Source organism: Schistocerca americana, chromosome 1 (genome assembly GCF_021461395.2).
Source record: "Schistocerca americana isolate TAMUIC-IGC-003095 chromosome 1, iqSchAmer2.1, whole genome shotgun sequence".
In the NCBI taxonomy this organism is placed as follows: domain Eukaryota; kingdom Metazoa; phylum Arthropoda; class Insecta; order Orthoptera; family Acrididae; genus Schistocerca; species Schistocerca americana.
Genome location: NC_060119.1, coordinates 1,019,717,938 through 1,019,743,833, shown reverse-complemented (window position 1 = coordinate 1,019,743,833; position 25,896 = coordinate 1,019,717,938). Strand labels below are relative to the sequence as shown.

The 25,896-nt window shown below is 41.1% G+C and overlaps 1 protein-coding gene across 1 annotated transcript in view; it reads right to left on the bottom strand.

The window, feature by feature from the left end:
- Positions 1-25,896, bottom strand: part of LOC124616383 (frequenin-1) — a 274,518-nt gene that overhangs the window by 63,693 nt on the left and 184,929 nt on the right. The window contains exon 2 of the mRNA XM_047144692.1: positions 24,030-24,054. Within this exon, the coding sequence (XP_047000648.1) occupies positions 24,030-24,054 (25 nt within the window). The remainder of the gene's footprint in view (positions 1-24,029; positions 24,055-25,896) is intronic.

The window sequence follows — 25,896 nt, the reverse complement described above, 5'->3', positions numbered from 1 at the left end:
ATCGAACCCGGGCCCTTAGGATTGAGATTCTGTCGCGCTGACCACTCAGCTACCGGGGGCGGACTCCATATTAGATTATACTGGGTGATTCAGTTGCCCCTACCTATGAGTTTTATGCAGCCCACAACGCCTTTAAAAACAACGTGTGAGATTGTCATATTCGCTCGCTCGCTAAGAGCAGACAATTAGTCCTTCAGAGAAAATGAACAGGGCCTTTTTGTAGGATGTTTAATTTAGTTAAATTTTTTGCTGGGATACATTATCACTGGAGGCCACGGTTTCCAGTTATTCCAGAAAAACGTACAAACGTGATCTTCAATGAATTACTCGAAAACTGTGGCCTTCATCGAAAACGAAAATCACCTTGTGTACTTCTGAAAATAGGCACCATGTGCTTCCCAGCTCCAGTGCATGATACTGCTCAACAGCACCATGTCTTCTACTATAGGGTTTAAGAACATTACAGCTCCGCTAAGACTCGCACCATTTGCGTGAAGGACGCCGAAAATGTAGTGTTTTTTGATGCGTCGTTAAGAATCCACTTTTCGACAGAGGGCGGGATGGAACTGTTAAGCTAGTCTACACGAAAGGATCAGAGACAAGTCCAGCGAGTGCGCTGAATGCTCCACGCAATAACCCTATTAGCCGGTTTTGCGAGAGTAAATTTCGGCGGTCTGATAAATAATGCGAGAGCTGGCGTTCCACATCGCGGATTCGGTCTGCAGCGCAACGCGGCGGTGTTATCTGGAGCGCGTTTTAATGCGCTCGGGGCCGTAATCGCCACGCCAGGGAGCGTGTGCTGTGGCTGTTAGCAGACTCCGGGCTTAGATACCGAGCCACAACGGCGCCTCACGGGACTCTCCGCGTACTCTGGCGGCAAGAAGGTGACCGCGTTACCGCAATGGTTGCGATGCGAGCGGCGAGAGGGAAACGTTTCTCCCTGACGTACGTAATTTTCACACTCAGATGAAGCTCGTTCTTTGATCTCAGATACGGGATACAAGTTCTTTGATCGGCTGACAAATAAAACAGCCCGTTCTGTCTCAGAATAGGAAATATAACTCTGACGGTCGAATCCCGCCTCAATGTACCAATACCTTATGTTACAATAGTTGAGCCGGCGTAAGTTGATTCCTGACAGTTAGAGTGGGCTGGGCGTGGCATCGCAGCTACCTCAACCATTAAGGTAACCCGGTTTTGTAAACATCTCTACGTCAACGCCACAGTGTACTCACACATCCGTAGACGGCTACCGTTACCGCCTGCGGGAGATAGCGCCCCGCAGTTGATAGCTGAGAACAGAGCTGCGAGCTGTCAGGGACATTTTTACGCCGTCTCGACTGTAGACACTACAGGGTGTTACAAAAAGGTACGGCCAAACTTTCAGGAAACATTCCTCACACACAAAGAAAGAAAATATGTTATGTGGATGTGTGTCCGGAAACGTTTACTTTCCATGTTAGAGCTCATTTTATTACTTCTCTTCAAATCACATTAATCATGGAATGGAAACACACAGCAACAGGACGTACCAGCGTGACTTCAAACACTTTGTTACAGGAAATGTTCAAAATGACCTCCGTTAGCGAGGATACATGCATCCACCCTCCTTCGCATGGAATCTCTGATGCGCTGATGCAGCCCTGGAGAATGGGGTATTGTATCACAGGCGTCCACAATACGAGCACGAAGAGTCTCTACATTTGGTACCGGGGTTGCGTAGACAAGAGCTTTCAAATGCCCCCATAAATGGAAGTCAAGAGGGTTGAGGTCAGGAGAGCGTGGAAGCCATGGAATTGGTCCGCCTCTACCAATCCATCGGTCACCGAATCTGTTGTTGAGAAGCGTACGAGCACTTCGACTGAAATGTGCAGGAGCTCCATCGTGCATGAACCACATGTTGTGTCGTACTTGTAAAGCCACACGTTCTAGCAGCACAGGTAGAGTATCCCGTATAAAATAATGATAACGTGCTCCATTGAGCGTAGATGGAAGAACATGGGGCCCAATCAAGACATCACCGACAATGCCTGCCCAAACGTTCACAGAAAATCTGTGTTGATGACGTGATTGCACAATTGCGTGCGGATTCTCGTCAGCCCACACATGTTTATTGTGAAAATTTACAATTTGATCACGTTGGAATGAAGCCTCATCCGTAAAGAGAAAATTTGCACTGAAATGAGGATTGACACATTTTTGTATGAACCATTCGCAGAAGTGTACCTGTGGATGCCAATCAGCTGCTGATAGTGCCTGCACACGCTGTACATGGTACGGAAACAACTGGTTCTGCCGTAGCACTCTCCATACAGTGACGTGGTCAACGTTACCTTGTACAGGAGCAACTTCTCTGACGCTGACATTAGGGTTATCGTCAACTGCACGAAGAGTTGCCTCGTCCATTGAAGGTGTCCTCGCCGTTCTAGGTCTTCCCCAGTCGCGAGTCATAGGCTGGAATGTTCCGTGCTCCCTAAGATGCCGATCAATTGCTTAGAACGTCTTCCTGTCGGGACACCTTCGTTCTGGAAATCTGTATCGATACAAACGTACCGCGCCACGGCTATTGCCCCGTGCTAATCCATACATCAAATGGGCATCTGGCAACTCCGCATTTGTAAACATTGCACTGACTGCAAAACCACGTTCGTGATGAACACTAACCTGTTGATGCTACGTACTGATGTGCTTGATGCTAGTACTGTAGAGGAATGAGTCGCATTTCAACACACGCACCAAAGTCAAAATTACCTTCCTTCAATTGGGCCAACTGGCGGTGAATCCAGGAAGTACAGTACATACTGACGAAACTAAAATGAGCTCTAACATGGAAATTAAGCGTTTCCGGACACATGTCCACGTAACATCTTTTCTTTATTTGTGTGTGAGGAATGTTTTCTGAGAGTTTGGCCGTACCTTTGTGTAACACCCTGTATATTAGATTAGCTTCTCTGATATACAGAGAGGTCCAAAAACAAAATGTATCCACTGTTTAAAAGTCCGTAACTTGCAAACTAGTTGACGAAGTTGCCCCATTTTTGGTGAAAGTGTAACTTAAAGTCCAACTTAAAGATATCACATGCCGGCCGCGGTGGTCTAGCGGTTCTAGGCGCTCAGTCCGGAACCGCGGGACTGCTACGGTCGCAGGCTCGAATCCTGCCTCGGGCATGGATGTGTGTGATGTCCTTAGGTTAGTTAGGTTTAAGTAGTTCTAAGTTCTAGGGGACTGATGACCACATATGTTGAGTCCCATAGTGCTCAGAGCCATTTGAACCATTTGAAAGATATCACTGTAGGTGTTCGAAATGGTCACCGTTAACATCCACACAGAAACGATGCCGCGGAATTGCAGCACGAACTACTGCCTGCAACGTGTTCATTTGGATATTTGCACATGAATGTACGATAGATTCTCGAAGTCCATCCATTGTGCGTGGCTTTTGTCGATAAACGACGTCCTTTAGCGTTCCCCACAGGTAAAAGTCCAGAGGAGTTAGGTCTGGGGAACGTGGTGGATACTCCATAGCACCTCTACGGCCTATCCATCTTCCTGGTAGATTTTCATCGAGATACGCCCTGAGACGATTTTGGTAGTGGGCTGGGGCACCATTGTATTGAAAGTAAACTCTTCCGTCTCCATACAAGTCTCGGATGGGCCCAGTAGATGCAATTGTGGCGATTTACTGTACCACTGAGTTGGAACTGCGCCTCATCAGACCACACAATCATCTCTGCAAACTCTTTATCGTCGCAAACCATGTTAGTAAACCACTCGCAGTACTCCATTCTACGATCTGGGTGTAGCAATAGTGGGTTGTAGCCCTTTCACTTTGCTGTCTTCAAAATCCGCCTAACACTTGAGCGACTCTCTCCAGTTTCACGTGCACACTGTCTCACAGACTTCTATGGTGAGCGAGTGAATTGTTGTAACACACGACGAGAGTTAGCTGTGCTTCTTACTGTTACAGGTCGTTCAGATAGTTTTTTGTGTACATCTTTAACACAGCCTTCGACTTCAAATTTGTCTCGAATGCGACGAAGCGTTAAACGTGTCGGTGGCTCTGCTTGATACTCATTTCGCAACTAGGTGCAACTAAGAATAAAACACTGACTATCTGGCGACTGTCGCCTGACAAAACAAATCAACGCAATACAACGCTTGCATGGTGATTGCTGGAACTACAAACTATTACACTACCAAAGATGAGACAATTGTGTCAATTAATTTGCCAGTTACGGACTTTTAAACACTGGATACTTTTTTTGGACCCCTCTGTATTTTCCGAAGGGCTACATCTAAGTGTTTTCTTTCCGTTCTTCTGCATATTATTCTGTCCCGACAACTATGGCATGAATACCCATGCCAGCAGTGTGATGATGGTTCCGTTTCGTAATACTTTTGGCTGTGACACTCAGTGCTCTTTCACAAAAATGTTCAAATGTATGTGAATTCATAAGGGACCAAACTGCTGAGGTCATCGGTCCCTTGATTTACACACTACTTAAACTAACTTATACTAATAACGACACACACACATGCCCGAGAGAGGACTCGAACCTCTGGTGGGAGGGGCCGGCTGTTTCACACTTTGACCACTTTCTTAGAATATCCCATGTAATCTGATAACATCGCATATCGTTTCCATTATTAACAAGGCTTCTCGACATGACCATAGCTAAACGTTTTCATCCCTCAGGTCAATATTATCTGCAAGGTGATTCTGACATGATGTTACAAACTTTCAGGGATGATGGAGAAGGGTAAGTGTATCAGTTGAGGTACGGGACCCTGGTCTGGAAATGACAAAATCGACTGTTCTAATCTTTTCGATACCTTGATAGTGAAATACGTGTACCGGTAATGTTTTGTCTGATAATATCGGCTCTAAAACGCACATATTAAAATCATCTTCGTTACTATGATACATACGTATCTTTTCTACCGAGCAAGTGTTCATAGCTCTTAAGGAATGCATTATAGAACTCAAGTTTACTAGACTTTACTTTCTTTCTTAGCAATAGAAGTACTGGTACCGTCATGGGTATCAGAACAATTTAGATTATAACTTTAGACCATGTCATTTCCAGGACAGGGCCTCTTACATCAAATTGATACATTTATCTTTCTCCATAATCCCTGAAAGCTTGCACCATAATCGTGGTATCGCCCTGCAGATCACATTGACCTGAGTGATGGAAGCTTTCAACTATGAGCATATGGACAATCCTTCTCGATAATTTTTTTCTTTTTATTTATGTTTTCCAGATTTAATTTTAGCACCTTCCAAGACTTCCACTTGACAAATCACCACAGTCTCAGAAAATATTTCAATTCGTTGCTTTTTGCTGGTATTTATCTATTTTCCAGGTTTAAAATGTTTTCGAATTGATGTAATTGCTGCTTGTAACGTAAGAAAGCACCATAACATTATTTCTCTTCACAATCGTATCTGAGACAGTCGCTGTAGTTTCCAATGGAATGTAGAATCATCTGATTGTAACCTAATAATAAATCCGTGAGGCGCAATGGACAAGTACAAGCCTTTCGACTGAACGCCACTCCTGTCAGCATCCTAATTCAAGGGGCATGGCTTTGATTCACGGCTGGATCGGAGATTTTCTTCGCTCGTTCAGTGGTTGTTGTGTTGTCTTCATTTTTGTATTGTAATAATTGATATTCCACTACTGGAATGGCCGTATTAGCAAGTCCCGAAAGCCAGTGAAAAAAACTAAAAACTAAGAAACTCCACCACATCGGTGCCATGCATCTAACTTATCGAGCTTAGTGACCCAAGGGGGTAGTTGTACCTACAGTTTAAAGTGAAGTCCGAATCACGTTGACATGTGGAGACTAGACTCAAGGGAGACCGAAAATTTTCATGGTCGAGCCGGGATTCGATCCGACGACATCTCGAATTCGAGGCAAGTGCCTTAACGCAAGTTCACCATGCCCGGCGGAAAGTAGATAAAGCACAGCATTGCAATAGCATCGATATTTGACTTTTTCTGTTACAATTCAGTGTTTCAAAATATTACTTACCGTTACACAGCAAAATCGAAAAAGAAGTTTAGTTGAGTAAGGCGTTTTATTGTTTTTTTGCAAATATTGCGAATTTTTTTATAATATTTTTAGAAGTTTCAGAGTATTAAACGTTGTATCTTAAAACTGAACAGAACATGAGGTGACAAAAGTCATGGGATACCTCTCTTCGCCCGGAGTAGTGATGCAATTCGACGTGGCATGGACTCGAAAAGACGGTGGAAGTCCCGTGTAGAAGTACTGAGCCGTGCTGCACCTATAGCCGTCCGTAATTGCGAAAAAGGTTGCCAGTGCAGGATTTTGTGCTCGAACTGACCTCTCGATCATATCCCATAAATGGCCGATGGTATTCACGTCGGAAAATCTGCGTGGCCAAACCATTACCTAAAATTGTCAAGAATGTTCTTTAAACCAATCGCGAAGAATTGTGTGCCGGTGACATGGCACAATGTCATGCTCTCCACGTAACCGAAAGTAACCGGAGGACCCAACGCATTCCATGTAAACACAGTCCACGCCATTATAGAGCCACCATCAGCTTGCACAGTGCCTTGTTGACAACTTCGGCCCATAGCTTCGCGGCGTCTGCGCCACACTCGAACCCTGCCGTCAGCTAACTAAATCCGGAACTCATCTGAAAAGCCCCAGTCTTCCAGTCGTCTACAGTCCAACTGATATAATCATGAGCCCACGACACGCACTGCAGGTGATATCGCGCTGTTAGCAAAAGTGCTTGCGTCGGTTTCAGCAGCCATAGGCTGTTAATGCCTAATTTCACAGCACTGTCCTAACAGACACTTTCAACTTAACGTCCCACATTGGTATCTTTATTTCGCGCAATGTTACTTACCTGTTAGCACTGACAACTCTATGCAAACGTCACTGATCTACATCTACATCTACATCCATACGCCGCAAGCCACCTGACGGTGTGTAGCTGAGGGTTCTCCCTTCTATTCTCTTCTCGTATTGTTCGTGGAAAGAAGGATTGTCGCTATGTCTGTGTGTGGACTCCAATCTCTCTGATTTTATCCTTATGGTCTCTTCGCGAGATATGCGTAGGAGGGAGCAATATACTGCTTGACTCCTCGGTGAAGGTATGTTCTCGAAACTTCAACAAAAGCCCGTACCGAGCTACTGAGCATCTCTCCTGCAGAGTCTTCCACTGGAGTTTATCTATCATCTCCGTAACGCTTTCACGACTGCTAAATGATCCTGTAACGACGCAACGAAGCGCGCTGCTCTCCGCTGGATCTTCTCTCTCTCTTCTATCAACCCTATCTGGTATGGATCCCACACCGGTGAGCAGTTTTCAAGCAGTGGGCGAACAAGTGTACTGTAACGTACTTCCTCTGTTTTCGGATTGCATTTCCTTAGGATTCTTCCAATGAATGTCAGTCTGGCGTCTGCTTTGCCGACGATTAATTTTATATGGTCATTCCATTTTAAATTACTCTTATGCCTACTCTCAGATAATTTATGTAATTAACTACTTCCAGTTGCTGCCCTCCTATATTGTAGCTAAATGATAAAAGATCTTTCTTTCTATGTATTCGCAGCACATTACACTTGTCTACATTGAGATTCAGTTGCCATTCCCTGGTGGTGGTGGTTAGTGTTTAACGTCCCGTCGACAACGAGGTCATTAGAGACGGAGCGAAAGCTCGGGTTAGGGAAGGAGTGGGAAGGAAATCGGCCGTGCCCTTTCAAAGGAACCATCCCGGCATTTGCCTGAAACGATTTAGGGAAATCACGGGAAACCTAAATCAGGATGGCCGGAGACGGGATTGAACCGTCGTCCTCCCGAATGCGAGTCCAGTGGCCATTCCCTGCACCATGCGTCTATTCGTCGCAGATCCTCCTGCATTTCAGTTCAATTTTCCATTGTTACAATCTCTCGATATACCACAGCATCAACAACAATAAGCCCCAGTGAACTACCGATGTCATCCACAAGGTCATTTATGTATATTGTGAACAGCAACGGTCCTACGACACTCCCCTGCGGCACACCTGAAATCACTCGTACTTCGGAAGACTTCTCTCCATTGAAAATGACATGCTGCGTTCTGTTATCTCGGAACTCTTCAATCCAATCACACAATTGGTTTGATAGTTCATATGCTCTTACTTTCTTCATTAAACGACTGTGGTGAATTGTATCAAACGCCTTGTGGAAGTCAAGATACACGGCATCTACCTGGGAACCCGTGTCTATGGTCCTCTGAGTCTTGTGGACGAATATCGCGAGCTTAGTTTCACACGATCGTCTTCTTCGAAACCCATGCTGATTCCTACAGAGTAGGAACTGAGTTGGCATGGTGAGAAAGAATGCCTGTAGTTGTCATTCTCGGCACGCTCTTGACACTGTGTATTTCGGAATATTGATTTCCCTAACTATTACGAAATGGAAAGTCCGATGTGTCTAACTCCAACTGCCATTCCGTCTTCAAAGTCATGCATGTGGCCGTAATTACGTCGGACGTCTTCTCACATGAACCACATGAGCACAAGTTACTGCTCAGCCGAGGCACTGCCCTTTTATATCCTGTGTACGCGATGCTCCCGCATCTCTGTATGTGCATAACGCTATCCCCCGATCCCACGATTTGTCACCTCAGGGTTCGTACTAACACTACGCGTGGTTTTTTTGTAAACGTGTTATTACGTACGCCATTCAGACATTGGAAGTATTAAGGAAGTTAAAATGTAAGGTTTTTATTGAAGTATAGTAATTCCTTAAGCCTTTTCATATTTTCATGTAGTAATATGCCTAACGTTCGAATCACGAACGATATATCGCCGTGTGGATGGAGGAAAAATATAGAGCTGCAGATTTGTTCAATTCAGCAGTGCATTCCCTTTATGTACACACAGACATCCGTTCTAGACACATATCACAACATTTTGAAAGATTCCTTTGAAACAACTGTAGCCACCGATACACCTTTGTACAGCATAACCGTGTAGGTTTTACGTGCACTCTGCTACACATGGGAGAAAATTACTTATGTTTGTAGACAGATTCATTATAAACCAAGTTCATACTGACGTAGCAAATTATCTCTCATGTCCACAGCTGTGAAAAGCGTTAATAACCAGTTTTAAAGCAGTGTAATCCTTAGAGCAGCCAAAGAATAACAAAAATGTTTTAGGCAAATAGTCCAAAAATGAAGACTACTTCTGCATCACGCACATTGACGTATCCTAAATGCGAATAGTATACGTGAAGTGAGATTGCTCCAGTATTTAGGAAGTATGAAGTTAACTTTATGTAACAACCAGAAAGGGAATAATAGGCCTATTGCTTCAGAGTGAAAGCTGAAAAAATCGTGTTGAAAACGCAAGGGTATTCGGAGTACTGCCTCAAAATCCAACACTTCTGGTTGGGTGGAGTTGCAGATCATGGAGCCGAGTGATTAATGGCACGGGAAGGCTGGCGTTCAGACCTCCGACAAACCATCCAAACTAAATTTCTTCGTGGGTCGCCATAACCACTTCAGACGAATGTGTGATACGGTTTGATAATCGATTATCGAAATCGATCATAACATCTAACAACATGCACTTTGAACCTGCACAATGTTTTATATCACTTAAATTCTTTTCTTTTTTAATGACTAAGACATATTTATGGCAATATTGCTGATCATCTGCTGATTCCACTGACGCAATAGATTCCTTTTCAAAATATATCATAAGCTTCCGTAAAAACGCCGAATACATTGCCCCATATTTTACTTCCATGATCTGAGTCTCGACAGCAACTAAAGATCGTAGTAGGACAATAGGTTTCATTGGGGAACAGCTAATTTGGCTAATTCCTAAATTCTGTTACATATGAACAGAGGATGCTGTTGCGTAATATTCACATTTAGATAAAGGATTGTTGTGGAAGATAACATTTTTCAGCAGATGCTTGAAGATTTACAAATATAACTTCAATCCAAACACATCTGCTGAATTACTACAACTAAGAAATAAATCGTAGTGTTAAATCCTACAGAACTTAGAAAATATGAGACTCGCGAAATCTAAGAGCAGTCATGGAATCAGCACGAAAATTTCCTCAAGATGAGACGCGTTATATATAAATTCTCAGTCCGTTTCAATTTCGTATAAATTTTAATGTATTTATTCTGTTGAGATTCAGACAATTTGAGGATACAACAGTGAACCCAAGTGTAGTTGCTACCCCATTAGTAGACATCAAAACACATTTCATATCCATCGGAACGTCCTTGTACGTTAATAATAATATGAAGGAAGAAAGAGAGACCTTTCAGGCAGCGTGATTCTAGTACTGTATGCGTTTTAATATGTAGTACAGCGATATCACACCCGTTAGATTGGTGGGGAAAGTGATGTCCTTAGATACATGTGTGGAAACCAAGCACCATTTGACTGAGGGGGTTACTGTTAAGACAGGACACTAAAGCCTTCAATGCTTTCATTTTTATCAGATTAAATGTACATTGGCATCAGAGCTTAAACTTGCGGGATGATAGTCACGCGAGTCTTCGATCAGTTATTTCTAAAATGATTGCAAAACTATGAAGAAATGTTTTATTGTTAGTATTTACCTTTCACATAGCTATAAAACCTAACATCACAAGTGAACTTTGGGTCCAGATGCCTGGAATCATCCTCAGCCATTAAAGTCGTCATATTTAATTGCAAAAATCCCAAGTCTGATTTGTGGAGTACTGATGCTAGACTGAAGGGAAGCTCAGATTTTTCAGACTCCAAGGATGTGTAACGTCATGAATGCTTGGACCTTCTTTATGAATAAGACCACAGCCGATATCCTATTCCATCATTTTCCAATGCAGAACGTGTGTCTAATTAAATGTACAATTGTCAACCAGCTGTAAATAATATTGTGTACGCGTCGTGGATGGTTGCATGCCGACATCCTATTGTCAACAAAAATACAATAGCCACAGGTTTAGCTAGATATGTTTATGTTCTGGGCACTCTTGTTGCTTTCTCTGGATAGTAAAGATTGATTTTTTTGTGCTACCATAGCGGAGAAGTTTGGATAACATTTCTTGGCAGTCTTTACGTCTTTTCTGGATAGCAAAACTTAAATTTTTTGTGATATGCCGGCGGCTAAGTTGTTTTGCTAACTTTTCCGCTAAGCTTTATTTGTGTTGGTGGAGTAATTTCAGATGAATTAGGATGGTGACATTAGAGCAAAAGTCTTATTCTTTGCATCAATAAGCTCTCGCTTTACTGTTACTCATTAAAAATGTTGACATTTCAGTTAATAGCGCAACAGGCAATAACAGCATCAACGAGTATGTATCGACTTATCTTACAGAAAGATTCTGAGTTTGGAAATTGACCCTGTTGAGGTGAGTCGTGAATTGTTTGTGGACAGTGAAACCTAAAAGAGCATTTCCCACTAAGGAAAGGCCCCGGACTCGATTCGGCGTCCATAGCTCTCTTTTAACTTGCCAGGAAAGATGTAAGCAGTGAATTTTGTTGAGTTCGAGTTAGAACTGTGTGCCTATTCAGGAAATGAATCGGTGTCTCTGCTTTTCGGAGGCAGTACGCTACCAGCTGCGAAATCCGCACACGGTACTATACATTTGAAATAGTTTTTTCACGCTACACTTAGTAGCATAATGCGCAGAAGTTAAATTCTTAAGACAGTTTTGATCCTAATTGTATCGCGTGTTTGATACTGAAGAAGGCCAATCAACAAATTAGTTTCAAATCTGTCCCACTTTATTATAGCAAAAGACTTCCCCATTTTTACAAATATTTCAAGAATGAACAGCACGCATGAGAATTCACCTGTTCTCTGAAGGGATACTCGCCCAAGTAAGTTCAAGAATACTCCGCTCTGTATCATGAAGATTAATAGAAAAAAACTATATGAATAAAGACAATATTTCCTCTTATCCAGATCACGGGTGTTGTAACCAGGTATTCTTTTCTTTCCTCTCTGGTTCATGTAGCTCTTCACGATTGATGGATGACGTTTCTCTACTAATTCGTAGTGACTATGATAAAATAGCTGCCTTAGTGGCACATACTGTTCAATGTAATAACGTAAAAAACAAACATGTGCAACCTGAAAGTTGCGAAGATGTGTAAACGACAGGAAAGTAAGCGATAATGATCTTCCAGTTATTTCGATACGTTATTTTACGCGCTTTAAATTCAGTGGAAAGAATATATCTTTATCTGTCTGATAATTGAAACCCTACGTGAGTGCATCTGATACTCATTTCATAGCCCCATGCAAATTCACTGACATCCGGACGTATGCAAAACGTTGGCAGCCCTGATCTGACATCACAATGCACTAGGCAGGCGCTGGGGGACGCGTGACGGTGAAATCATAATCACAAACCCACGAACGGAGCGTAATAAACGCATTCGATTACGATTCGTTACTCTCGAAATGATAGTGTTACACGGATTTCTGCGTATCAGATCGATAACGCAGAACTCATTGGCACATTATGATTATTATGCCATTGTTAAACCACTAAATAAAAAAGGGTATACGTCTGATGTCAACAACTACCACCCAATCTCTCTTCTGACTGCCTTATCCAAAATTCTTGAAAAAATAATGAATTGTAGAGTAACTTCACACCTGTGTAAAAAGTTTTAACAACATGTCAGTTTGTTTTCCAGAAAGGTTTTTCAACGGAAAATGCTATATATACTTTCACTAATGAAATATTAAATGCTCTGAGGAACCGGAAGTCACCCGTTGGGATTTTTGTGATCTCTCAAAGGCTTTTGATTGTGTAAATCATGGAATACTTCTACATAAGCTCAAGTACTGTGGTATGAATGGGACAGGGCTCAAATGGTTTAAATCATACCTAACTGGAAGAGTGCAGAAAGTTGAAATAAGCAGTTCACATAATATGCAAAAAAACTGGTGATTTCCCAAACTGGGGAACAATCAAGAATGGGATGCCGCAAAGTTCGGTCTTGGGTGCTCTGCTGTTTTTATATATATATTCTATATTCACGAAGATACAAAGCTGGTACTTTTTGCCGATGATACAAGTATAGCTATCATACCCAACAGACAAGAATTAACTGATGAAATTGTAAACGATGTTTTTCAGAAAATCATTAAGTGGTTCTCTGCAAATGGGCTCTCATTAAACTTTGACAAAACACAATATATACAGTTCCACACAGTAAATGGGATGACATCATTAATAAATATAGACTTTGATCAGAAATCGATAGCTGAGGTAGAATATTTAAAATTTCTAGGTGTATGCATTAATGAGGGGTTGAACTGGAAAAAACACACTGAAGATCTGCTGAAACGTATGAGTTCAGCTACTTATGCTATTAGGGTCATTGCAAATTTTTGTGAAATACATCTCAGTAAATTAGCTTACCAAGCCTATTTTCATTCTCTGATTTCGTATGGGTAACTCATCATTGAGTAAATGAGTGTTCGTTGCACAAAAGCGTGTAATCAAAATAATTGCTGGAGCTCATCCAAGATCATCATGCAGACACTTATTTAAAGAGCTAGAGATCCTCACTGTAGCCTCAAAATATATATATGTATATATATATATATATATATATATATATATATATATTCACTTATGAAATTTGTTATTAACAATCCAAACGAATTCTAAGGTAAGAGCAGTGTACATGTCTACAACACTAGGAGAAAGGATGATCTTCACTACTCAAGGTTAAATCTAACTTTGGCTCAGACGGGGGTTATATCTGGAAAGTTTTCAGTGACCAAAGTGTTGCGAGAAGGATGCGCAATAGTTCCTAAATTATTTAAAATATAAGTGACTTCTGTCTAAAGTTTATGCAAACGATACTGTCATAGTATGAATGTACGTCTGTAAATGACGACAAGCTATTCATTTTCCATTTTGCTGATAACCAATATTTTTTTGCAGAGGATGAGAATGACATCAACTGAATGGTTGAAAATTTGCACAGAGAATATCAGAAATGAGATTTTAACACTAATTTAGAGAAAGGAGAATATATTTTGGAGGGGTGGGTCAAGAACTAACAGATTACTTATAGTAAGCTTTGTGGATTCTTACACAGTGTGGTGACAAAATCATGGGACAGCGATATGCCCATACAAAGATGGGTAGTATTATCACGTACACAAGATATACAAGGCCGGTGCATTGCCAGGGCTGTCATTTTCATTCAGGTGACTCATGTGAAAAGATCTTCGGAGTAATTGTGGCTGCATGGCAACAATTAACATAGTCTGAACGCGGATTGGTAGTTGGAGGTAGACGCGTGGGACATTTCATTTCAAAATTCGTTAGGGAATTCCATATTTCGCGAGCCACATTGCCAGGAGTGGGCCGAGAATACCAAATTTCTGGCATTAATTGTCACCACTGTCAACACAGCGGCTGAGGGCCTTCACTTAACGACCGAGAGAGCCGCGTTTGCGTAAGGTTATCAGTGCTAACAGAGTAGCTATACTGCGTGAAATAACTGCAGAAATCAATGTTAGACGTACGACGAACGTATGCATTATGACAGCAAGGTGAAATTTGGTGAAAATGGGGTATAGCAGCAGACAACCGACGCTAGTGCCTTTGCAAAAAAGCACGGTATCGCCTGGGGTCGTGACCTTATTGGTTGGACCCTAGTCGACTGGAGAACAGTTCCCAGGTCAGATGAGTCGCGATTTTAGTTGCTAAGAGTTCATGGAGTTGGTAAGAACTGATGGTAGGGTTTCAGAGTGGCGCAGACCCCACGAAGCCATGAACCCAAGTTGTTAACAAGTCAACGTGCTCTGTGTTTACATGGAATAGACAGAGTCCTCTGGTCGCGCTGAACCAATCATTGACTTGAAGTGGTTAACTTCGGCTACTTGGAGACCATTTGCAGCTATTCAATGATGGCATTTTAATGGATATTAATGCGCTGTGTCACTGGGCCACAATTGATTGCGATTCGTTTGATGAAAATTCTGGATAATTTGAGTGACGACATGAATGCCATCGAACATTTAAGGGACACAGTGGAAAGGTCATATCGTGCCCCAAATCCTTCACCGGAAACAGTTCGGCAATTATGGACGGCTAGGGAGGCAGAATGGCTCACTATTTCTATTGGAAAATTCCAACGACATAATGAGTCCACACCACGTCGAATTTCTGCACTACGCATGGGAAAAGGAGGTCCGATACGATCATAGGGGCTATCCCAAGACATATGTCACCTCAGTCTAGATGTTTGCGAGTCGTTATTAACAAGATGGATAGCGTAAATGTGAAATTAAAGACTGCGCTGGCCAAGGTAGGCAAGCAACCGGAAAATTAGATCGAACTTCATGGAGCACACATATTAGATCAGAGACTGAGACACTTAAAACAACTGCAGAATATATAGCAACGTAGGTAAAGCAGTCGTTATCCGAAGACTGATTTGAGCACCGTAATGCTTTACTAGGCTTGATCCTGGAGTGCCGTCACCTTCCTTCAGTTTTTGAACTGGCTCACCTCAGTCAGTTGGACACACAGTTTAGCGAGTATTCGGAACCACAGCGCAACTCGGTATTTTTCACATTAAGAAGCATTGTTAGAAGTTAAATAAACGGTATGTGACCGATAAGAGTCCTAGGATTCATTGTGGACAGCTTTGGATTTGTAGCCAGACACTTCATACTAAGCCACGAAGCCACGTCCGTAGTAGAAGCATGGAAAATAACTGAACGAATTGAGGGGAACTTATTGTCAGTGGAGATGGGATTTTGACCATTTTTCTGTAGTTTGACGCTGCGGGATGAAATTAAAACTGACGACATGCGTATGACAATGAACTGTAATGGCTAGAATGAAAAAGGAATGAGATACCGTTTCAGTGAGGTCAGTTGGCCTAATAAGACGATGGAATGGATTTCAACTAATAGGGGAAGAAGACGGCCGAAAACATGGAGGCTAGAAGTATTATGTCAGATAGGAATTCTTCAGGTGAAAGATTGCGAAGATAGACTTTGGAACCTAGTACGCAAGAAAATGTTATTGTGTTGTGTTAAACTGCAGAAAAAAACTTCCCGTGTATTTGTAGCAAATTCCAAGGGTTAACCGACCACAAACTTTTAATATCGATTTTTGGGTCTCGACGTGAGCTCCTGGAAGACAACATAGTGTCTACAATGGGAAGAGAGTAGGGAGGGTGAGCGAGCGTAGTTTTTGAGCAGGCAAATATACGAAATTCATTTTCGTCCCACCACTCAATATTCCCACGCAGACGCCCTGTCCCACCTTCCCAGAGGCCTGTACGCTGAGTACTATAGCCAGGGAACGGTTTATTTCGCTCCCTATCAGCAGTTGCAATAAACCCTGGAGGAGTTCCCGCTGACAGCGCGCGAGGTAGCTACTACGTCAGCCTGCGACCTAGTTCTGCACGAAGTTTTGTTTGCGGTGCAGTCGGAGTGGCCGGAGCACTTAGCTAAACAAGCAACTATTTGCCACACGCCACACCTCAGCGCCACGAGGGGGATCTTCATGTTAGGCACTAATGACTCCGAATGCTTGGTCGTCAACGCCCCGCTGTTGCCCGGCGTTTCAAGCTTCTTTATTCATCGCATTAAGGGATGACGTGCTTGGAGGCGATACTCGAGCGGCACTGTCACTGGCGCAGCATCGAGGTTGAAACTGACCGTGCGTGCCATTCTTGTCGTGGCTGCTCCTTTAACGAGACAGTCCGGCACAACATTCCTTTCCGTGGCCACACCCAGACCACCTGTGGGGGAGAGTGTGAATCGATTGTGCCGGGCTGTTAACGGGTCTATGTGGTTGCAGGCGGTGAACGGTCTGTCTAGCTCCCCCTCCGTAGCAAGGACACCGTCAATGACAAAATTTGCTACCATTTGTCCCATCGACGGAAAACCACGCACGCTGGTGTCTGAGAACGGTCAACAGGTCACAGGTGGAGGCTCTGAGTCGCCCCAGTCGCACTGAGCACCGCCGCCTTCCATCCACCCACCAACGAAGAGCCTGAGTGGACTGTCAGCAGATTCTTCCGATTTATACGGAAGGCGTTGCTGATGGCGTCGACCGAGGCAGGGCTCCACAGCTTCTCAGGCACGCAGTGGCCCACTACCGTCAGTGGGGACAATTTGGTCGAAATCTTGTATGATCATCCGAAGTGCGGGATCCCTGCACGAAGGGCTCCTGTGTATGTGGATGCACGTTCAGTCAGTGACCGAGATGGCCTTAATGGGTGTTGAAGCCACAGTGATGTTAATTGTTAGACAGAAAGGCTGATCACTAGTTCCTGACTGTTCACTGGACGGCGCATGGCCACGTTGCCAGTTGCAAACAACACCCCCGTCATCGCCTCTGACCGAGGGACCTGACTTAGCAGCACGCGCCCTCCGTGGCACCTCCTACAGCCTACTGCCTACTACCACTTGTACTCCCGTTGTCATTACCTCATTTCCTACCTTCCAAATCTGTATGGTAAAATACTCATTTTTGTCCTGATCTGTTTGGAATTTCTCGTTTGTCATCATACTGCTGCGACTAAAATGACTCTGCTTCGTTGTTGGACTGTCTTGGTTCGACTATTGGTTTTCACTCAGTCCACGGTATACGGCGACTATAGCTCTGTTTACAGTTTAAATTTCTGCATCGGAGGTGAACAGAAAAATCTGGATTGTGACCATCTAAACTCAGGAAACAAGGAAAACCTTAAGCGTCCTGTTATCTCTAGATATTGGAGGGGGTCGAGTGGTAAAATATCTTTGTCAATATACATTGAATTTTTCGGAAACCAGGCTCGTCACATTTCTTTAAAAGAATATCGTAACCATATCTGGGCCCGAGGAAGTCAGGGGACAGGATCACCAAGACCAGTCTAACGTTGGCGAAATTGTACTGGAAGGTGGTCACTAAAAATGTACGAGCTTTACTGGCGTCATCTTTCTTTGAGAAAAGATACGAATCTGCAGATTGATTGTCACATCCTTTCGGAAATGACGAACGACGGTTTCTAGGAACTTTCAGAGACCCAGAATATAAATTTACCCTGTATAACGCTATTGCGTTTCAGAAGGTTTATTCAATACACTTACTATGTTCAGCTCAACATTAGCGTCTTTATACCGGTACAGCTAACAGGGGAAAGTCTTCGGCTTTTCAGAATGGTTAGTTGGCTTCCAGCGTACTATTTTGATCAGTATTAACATAGTTCATTCTGTAGTTAAATGTTCACACATTGTCGTCACACATCCTAAAATAAATTTCCAGTTATGAATAAATAGCAGTGATTCGTCGTGGTGCGTTAAGTTTTTGTCAACGGGTAGTAAAATCATTCACCATGGAGTAGCTGAGACAGTGTCGACGGCAGATATACAAAAACTTAGAATTTTATCCCATACATAACACCCTTGTAAATCATTTAAATCAATGCATAAATATTAATTCTTATAAATGAAAATTTTATATTTTAATTCGCCAATCATTTGACTGACTTATTAGTCTCCTACAGCTGTCCCTGTTTTAAGTACTGCTTTTGGACTCCATACCGAACACTACACTGAGTGTAGTCTCTCTTTGCTGTTTTCATCATACTGCTCTTAACTTATCCATTCTGTTCACACCGACGTTAGGCATAATGATTTTTCAGATGAGCTATAATTTAATTTTTTAGATAGAGAAATTGGTTTCAGAGAAAGACAGCAAGAAATGAGGCATCGACTCACTTTTGTGAGGAAGGTCCTGAGGAAAATTTATGGACCGATTAGAGAAAGAGAAAATGAGAAGTAGGAAGTTCTGTAAAACGTTGAGAGTTATAGTATCCTTATACAAAATCCAAGACTGCGTAGTTGAGTAAGAGAAAAATATGATACAAAGAGTTAGACAAATCGCTAAAATTGAAAACGACCAACAGCGTGTAACACCTGAAATGCATATCCTCCTATTTCCATCTATTGTGCTATAAATTTTTTCCTTATTTTGTTATCTCAATATATGACATTTCTGTGCCTTTATATATTGTAATTGTTTTACTATTTGTATATATCTTTATGCATCTATGTCGATGTGTAATTGGATTGTTTTGTAAATATTATTTGTATTTTTGCGCTGGGTCTTGCCTAGGGAAAAGTAGGCTATCGAACGAATACATCGATAGGTCGTGTGCAGAACCAAGGTGTTTAGGATCTTTGGTAGTGTTAACTCTGCCGCGTGGAGCGCGGGCAGAGCAGAGTCTGGCAGGAGTAGGGCGGTGGAGGAGGTGTGTTGTGTGACGCTCCCGCGAGTTGCCGCGCTTTCGGGGTTTGGCAGCATGTAATTGCGCTTGACTTGCTATGATAGTTTCTGACACGGTGTCGCGGACGGGAAGCGTTAGCTGGCACACATCAAGAGCCCGTTTCGGCTGGAGACCGTGTCGAGAAGAAGGCGCGCCAACATCCAGCTTCTGCAACAGCGACGGCCGACAACGAGTGACTGTCACCACCTCCTCGATCGACGACTTCAAACCTTCAATCAACCAACAAGGAAGACTGGTAGCACGTAAAGTTTTAGAACTGTATGGCAGACCTCAGCTTTTCAAACTGTTAAATTTTTCTCACTAAATTACAGCAACGTAGCATGAACCTTTGTTGCTCATTGTCCCAATTCAATTACCAAGCAGGGTGCCTTCCTTTTCCGGAATGAACCCGAGTGTCGTTGAAATTCAAACGCCAGCATTAAAGTAATATCATTCGATTTCACTGCTTTAATTTCAAAGTTCAGTTAAGGTATTCATAGATTACACAAGCACAAATTAAGAGTACGAGTTTTGTTACCGTATTTTAGCTTACCTGTGACTGCAGCTCAGCTTGGTACGTAGTAAATTTTACTATTTTTAATTGTTCAGAATCATTTAATTCAAGTTCAAAGTTAAATCTCTTATTTCTAATTTGCGTAGATTCAAGTAGCTTTTGAAATGATTGTTGAGGTAGCCCAAGACTAACCGTATTTTACTGAATTTCGATGTGCTTCAGAAACAAAGCTCACTATTAATTTCAGTCACTAAATTCACTTTCAATTTTCCGGTTTTATTAGTTATTTTGCTAAATTAAGTCGGAGTGTAGCGCAATTTATTACTTTTGAAAAACTTTCAGTTTTCACGCTACACGTGTCAACCTTCAGTTGCCACGCTTCTAGTGCTAATTATATGTGTAATAACCTTTCTTTTTCAGTTACTATAGTAATTGTCCATAGGACAGGCGACCGTAATTTCCCCAAAACCTCAAATATCTAATTACCGCTAGTTAATTGTTAACGTAACGGCCGCACATTTACTTTCTTTATTAACTTTACCCCTTTTCAAAATTAATTTCCACCAGTTTCATTTGCATTTTTCCTTTCATTTAGATGTAACCCTTTCCTCCCTCTTTACCGACAGATTAACTTCGGTGACGATTGCTTTTCCCAAATTAAGGTCGATAAGTGAGGAGGAGGTTACAAGCGGAATTGCTTTGGACATATATTTGATGGCAGAAGATACGTGGGATGACCAAGCAAATGACAGATACACAAATTAAAAAAAGAAACTTGATATAACTGGAGCAGGATTTCAGGAAACCGAATGGAATAGAGAACCTTAGTCATAACACCCCATAGCTCTCTGGAATTGGTTGTGTTTAAGAAGATGAATAGCGGGAAGTGTAGTAAGTATGCAGTAAACAATCCGGAAACAAGCTGTACATTCGGCTTTGCCTTTATTTAACATCGCATACTAAATAACTATCGTGTCCTTGGAAATGGCTTAGAGGCACATCGGGTGGAGGGTGTAGAAGCGCTTCTCGACTTATAGAGCTCAGTAACGGAGGCACCATCTGTAATTGTGCATTAACCTTGAATGCGCTGCCCTAACTGCTCTGGAGGATTACGGAGGGACAGCTTAGAGATGTCCCCACCATCCGGTGTTTGGACAGCTGCAACAACAAAGTCCCCACAGTCCGAGGAGATGGTAGTGCGGAACTTCTCATTAGGATGAAGTCACTTGCCACTACACACTAAAGTCACCACACACTCCTTGAAAGAACTATGTGAAATACCATCATAATTTTTGTTGGTAAATCTCCCAAGGCCGCTTACACTTCTGTTGTTGTTTTCTTAACACAGACGCATGTGTGGCATCAGATCATATTGAACGTCTCCTTTGAGTTGCAGCAACAATGTAAACAAAGCACAAATTTCTCCAGATTTTTTGTATCCCGGAATCCACTTAAAGATGTATGCCCCAATTTGTGATTCTAGTTTAACCCACAATTAGCTCTGTAATTTCTGGGAAAAGCTGATTATTCCAGTCATTATGCCATCGAAGTGTACTGGCCATTACGAAAATTACCACAAAATTTTTGTGTGACTGTTGGAAAAAGTTCAAATTTTCTTTTAATAATCTCTTAAAATACACCACTTTACTTAGTCTATTATCCAAAGTCTAAATTAACTGCTGTAAGCACAAGAGATAGAGTTGAAGACGGATGACAAACATTAACGACTAACGATCCGATTTCTCTACAGTTGACGAAATTTTTGGCAAAAAAACGTGTGATGCAGTAAAGAAAGAAATAAAAATTTAATTTAGGAAGTAGGGATAGAGAAAGCAGTGACATAAAAACAACAAGAACTTAATATTTACCTACAATCACACTCTCAACATCTCCTAATACATCACAGAAAAAGAAATATAGCTAGAAATATACAAAGAAAATGCAGCACGAAACAAGGGGAAGTTTTATTAAAGAAATTGAAAACGGCATTCATAGGCGATAGTCAATAGCTTACAAATCAATGATGCACATAACCCAAAAGGAGGAAGGTACTCTTAAAATTAATGTAATAATTTAGAACGACGGGATGAGGATTACAAAAATCTCTGAGGTGACGATTCACCAGCGGAGGGTACTGTTTAAACTAACCGATCAACAGAAACATAGACTTCGTCAAAATAAATGAATTAGATGCGGCAGTGCTAAAATTGAACAGGAAAGCAATACGAACAGACGAAATAAATACCGAATTGTATAAATACGGAGGCCTTTCACTGAAGGGAAGTATGCCATACTACATTAACCAATGATTGACTGCAGGTAAGGTACTTGACTAGCACAACCTATCTCAAATTTTTCCATATTCAAGAAAGGCGACAGATGGAACGCAACCAACTACAGAGGAATTAACCTCCTTAACACAGGCTACAGAATCTACTGCTCTATCTTAAATAATTTAAGCTTGCCTCTGATGCAATTATGCTTCAAGAACGAATACGTTTTAGGAAAGTACGATCAAGCACTAATGGTGTTTTTATAGCGAAATATCTGGTAGTGAAAGGAAAATAATTTAACATGAAGACGCACATAGTATTTGTAGTACATGAAAAAGCTGTGGAAAAAGTCGATAGACACTTGTTGTGGTAGATTATGGAAAAAAGACACTCTCTGCCGCATCTGATTAACTCAGTGAAAGCTCTTTAAAAAGAGACATCTGTAGTCAGCATCTACATAAATGACCTGGTGAGGGCCCGGAAATAAAATGTCACCTACGGCATAAATATCAACAGGGAGAAATCTTTCACTATCCTAGTAGACGCAGATGATCTAATAATAATTCAAGTAAATGAAGGTAATCTTCAAAGAGCTATTTATCATCCTAATTTGTTTGGTTCTAAACATAATTTGAATGTCTCCACTCACAAAACAAAGGTTAAGACACTCAAGGGAAAATCGCTTATAAGATATGAAATTATTATAATAAGTAATGTAATACTGGAAGAGGTAAACCACTTTAAGTATTTCAGCTCTTAGATGCGACGAAATTTCGACAGTGAAACGCATAACAAGATTCGGAAACTTAACACAATCTTTGAAACAGAAGTAAACTAGAAATAAATCCTCGAAAGAGACGCAGATGAAGTTTAAAAAGTCATAGCAGTGCCTACTAGTCTTCACAGATCTCAGATCTAAGTTCCCAAGCAGAAGAACATGAGCAATATACAGCCGTACGAAATCATTTTTCACTGTAGTGTTAAAGAGTGCCTCAGAGAGGACTGGTTCAGAAATTAAGACATTAGATTTGAATTGCAAGTTGATTCAATTAAAAAATAGATCCAAACAACAACAGATGGTGGGAGAAAGTACACAACCATGAAAATAACATCCGAACAAATTCTTGAGTATAAAACTAGAGAGATGAGAGAGAAGGTTCAGGTGAAATCAACTTTCATGAAGGAAGAAGAAACAAAGAAGATATTCTCCGTTACAGCTTTTGGACTTGCAAAGGTTTTTTCTTCCATATTTTGTGCCTTAACTTTGCAGTCTGTTATTGATGTGATGTCTAGGAACATGGAACGTTGGAGCCATCAAATGGCTTTGAGCACTATGGGACTTAACAGCTATGGTCATCAGTCCCCTAGAACTTAGAAATACTTAAACCTAACTAACCTAAGGACGTCATACAACACCCAGTCATCACGAGGCAGAGAAAATCCCTGACCCCGCCGGGAATCGAACCCAGGAACCCGGGCGTTAGAGTCATGATTTGTGAATATTGTGCATATACGTTATAAATATTGCACGTTAACTGTGACTGTTACCATGCAATGTAATAATCGCCAATGTTACCCGAGTAGCACATACTAAAATGCTAGCAACAAGAATTCCACTTATTAAGATCATTTTAAACTGCATCAATAGCTAGAAGAATAGGTATCAATACACAGGCCCTAAAAATCATTTGAAGATTGATGTTAAACTTCAGGAGCCTGGTATTATCCATTATGAAAGTCTTAAAGAAAACTTATAACTTACTGCTGTTGTTTTCGATCAATTTCTTGTAAAGTTTTTGTGCTGCATCCACATTTCTAAACATGTATCTTTACCATAATAGAAACTTCTAAGTCTCACAAGAATAATTCATTTATTTCGTCGCCTACGACACATAAAGCCAAATATTACTAGCCGATAATTTGTAAATGTCAGTTTACATGCAACACTTACCATTGTCGAACCTCCTTCTCGGAAACTGTAAGAGAATAAATATATATTAATTATTGTTGTCAGACACTGTTGATAACAGAAAATTATTCTAAGAGGGAAAAACGCATTTGAATCTTGAAATTATTTAACTTCGTATTTACCGCTGGAAGGTCGAATTACATTAACTTGAGACACCGAGAGTTATTTTAGATATGAATTAATTATTTTATAGTTATGAGGAATAGTTTGGAATGTGACCAATAAATATTAAACTGTAAGAAGTACAGAACAAAAGAATCACCAGACATTTATGCCAACTGCTGCAAACCATTTTCATAAAATTCTAGTATTTAGGGCATTATTTCTAGTTGTTTATTAGATTATTTTACCGTTTTGATCAGGCCAGCTTAACACAACACTAAAATGTAATTTAAGCTGAACATGTTCCTGCATATACCGTAGTTTTAGTTTCATAAGGATAGTATATGCTACTAATTTATTTGTACATAATAGAAAATGAGTTACCTGCTAGAACCGAAACGATTGCAACTCTATTTATACACTTAAAAATCGTCAAAGTTTCACCACGGAGAGTGATAACAAATACTCAGATCAGCATCAGGCATCACATAGTAATTTAGAGCAGCTTATATGACAATAATACAACTATGACGCAAATAGGATAAAGCCATTTTCGGTCGCTGCTGTCAAGTATTAAAATTAATTGCGTTGTCGGTAATAAAATGTAGAGAACACTGTTAATCTTCGTGACTTGACGTGTTAGCCGTCCCAAGAGGATGTGTTTTCGTTGTGCTACACATTTCACGTCGTTTTTATGAGATATACTGAATCTCATTTCACCTTTGGCATGCTAGTGCAAAAGTGGAAACAAAATCAGCTAATTTGCAAAATATGTACAATTCGCTAGTTTATATACTTAAATATATGTACATAAGCCGAACCTAAGATTAGAATCACGTGCGGTATATGAAATCATGTGGAAAACTTAGGTACAAAATATTGACATGAAATTTAAACGTGTTTTACGTGCTGATGTTATTTACACTTGTACAGGTGTGATGATGTATTTTGTAGAACTCAACTGTCTATTTTATGTATAGCCTGTGCTTTTCCCGATCGTGATATAGTGCATGGTATTACAGCGTTAAATGCAAACTTTACGTGTGCTTTTCAGAAACTTTGGTTACAGTATCCTGGTTCACAACCAACGGTTCCTAGTTTCATTATTTTTACGTGAAAAAGGTATATTTCTGAAAGATATCTGACACTTGCAAACATCTTCGTAAACTAAGAGTGTTATTCATAGTCTACTTCGTAAGAAACCAGTGTCTAAAAACTTTATATCACTAACCAGTGCACACTGTAGACGCACTGAGTACACTCGAAATGCCACCTGACATGAAGACCACATTGATACGCCGCCACCATTTTACATTCCTCGTGTTTCCCATTTGTCTGCTAGAAAAATGGAGTCAGTATTCCTTCATAATGAAGCAGATGTTAAGCTGGGGAAATGAAAGAGTGTTAGTTATCGATCGTAGATCTTGAACATACCGTGTTCCAGTAACGTAACTAAATTGTATAAGTATGTTGTAGAATGTGGGAGGCTTTATTACTACCTTACGCCATATTTCGCCAACCTTAGTTAGTGTAAATAAGAAATTGTCTGCTGTACTTGTAGAACACGTTTAAGAGATAATGTTTCAAGTGTATTTGTAAACAAGTTTACTATAATTTTTAAGTTCATTACATAGTTTACAGTTTGATTCCCTGATAAAAATCCTGTGCCGAGTATTTCATATATTTTTCTTGTTAATGGAATGAGACGAAATTTTACAGTATGGTAATGTAACAATTACTTTCGTCA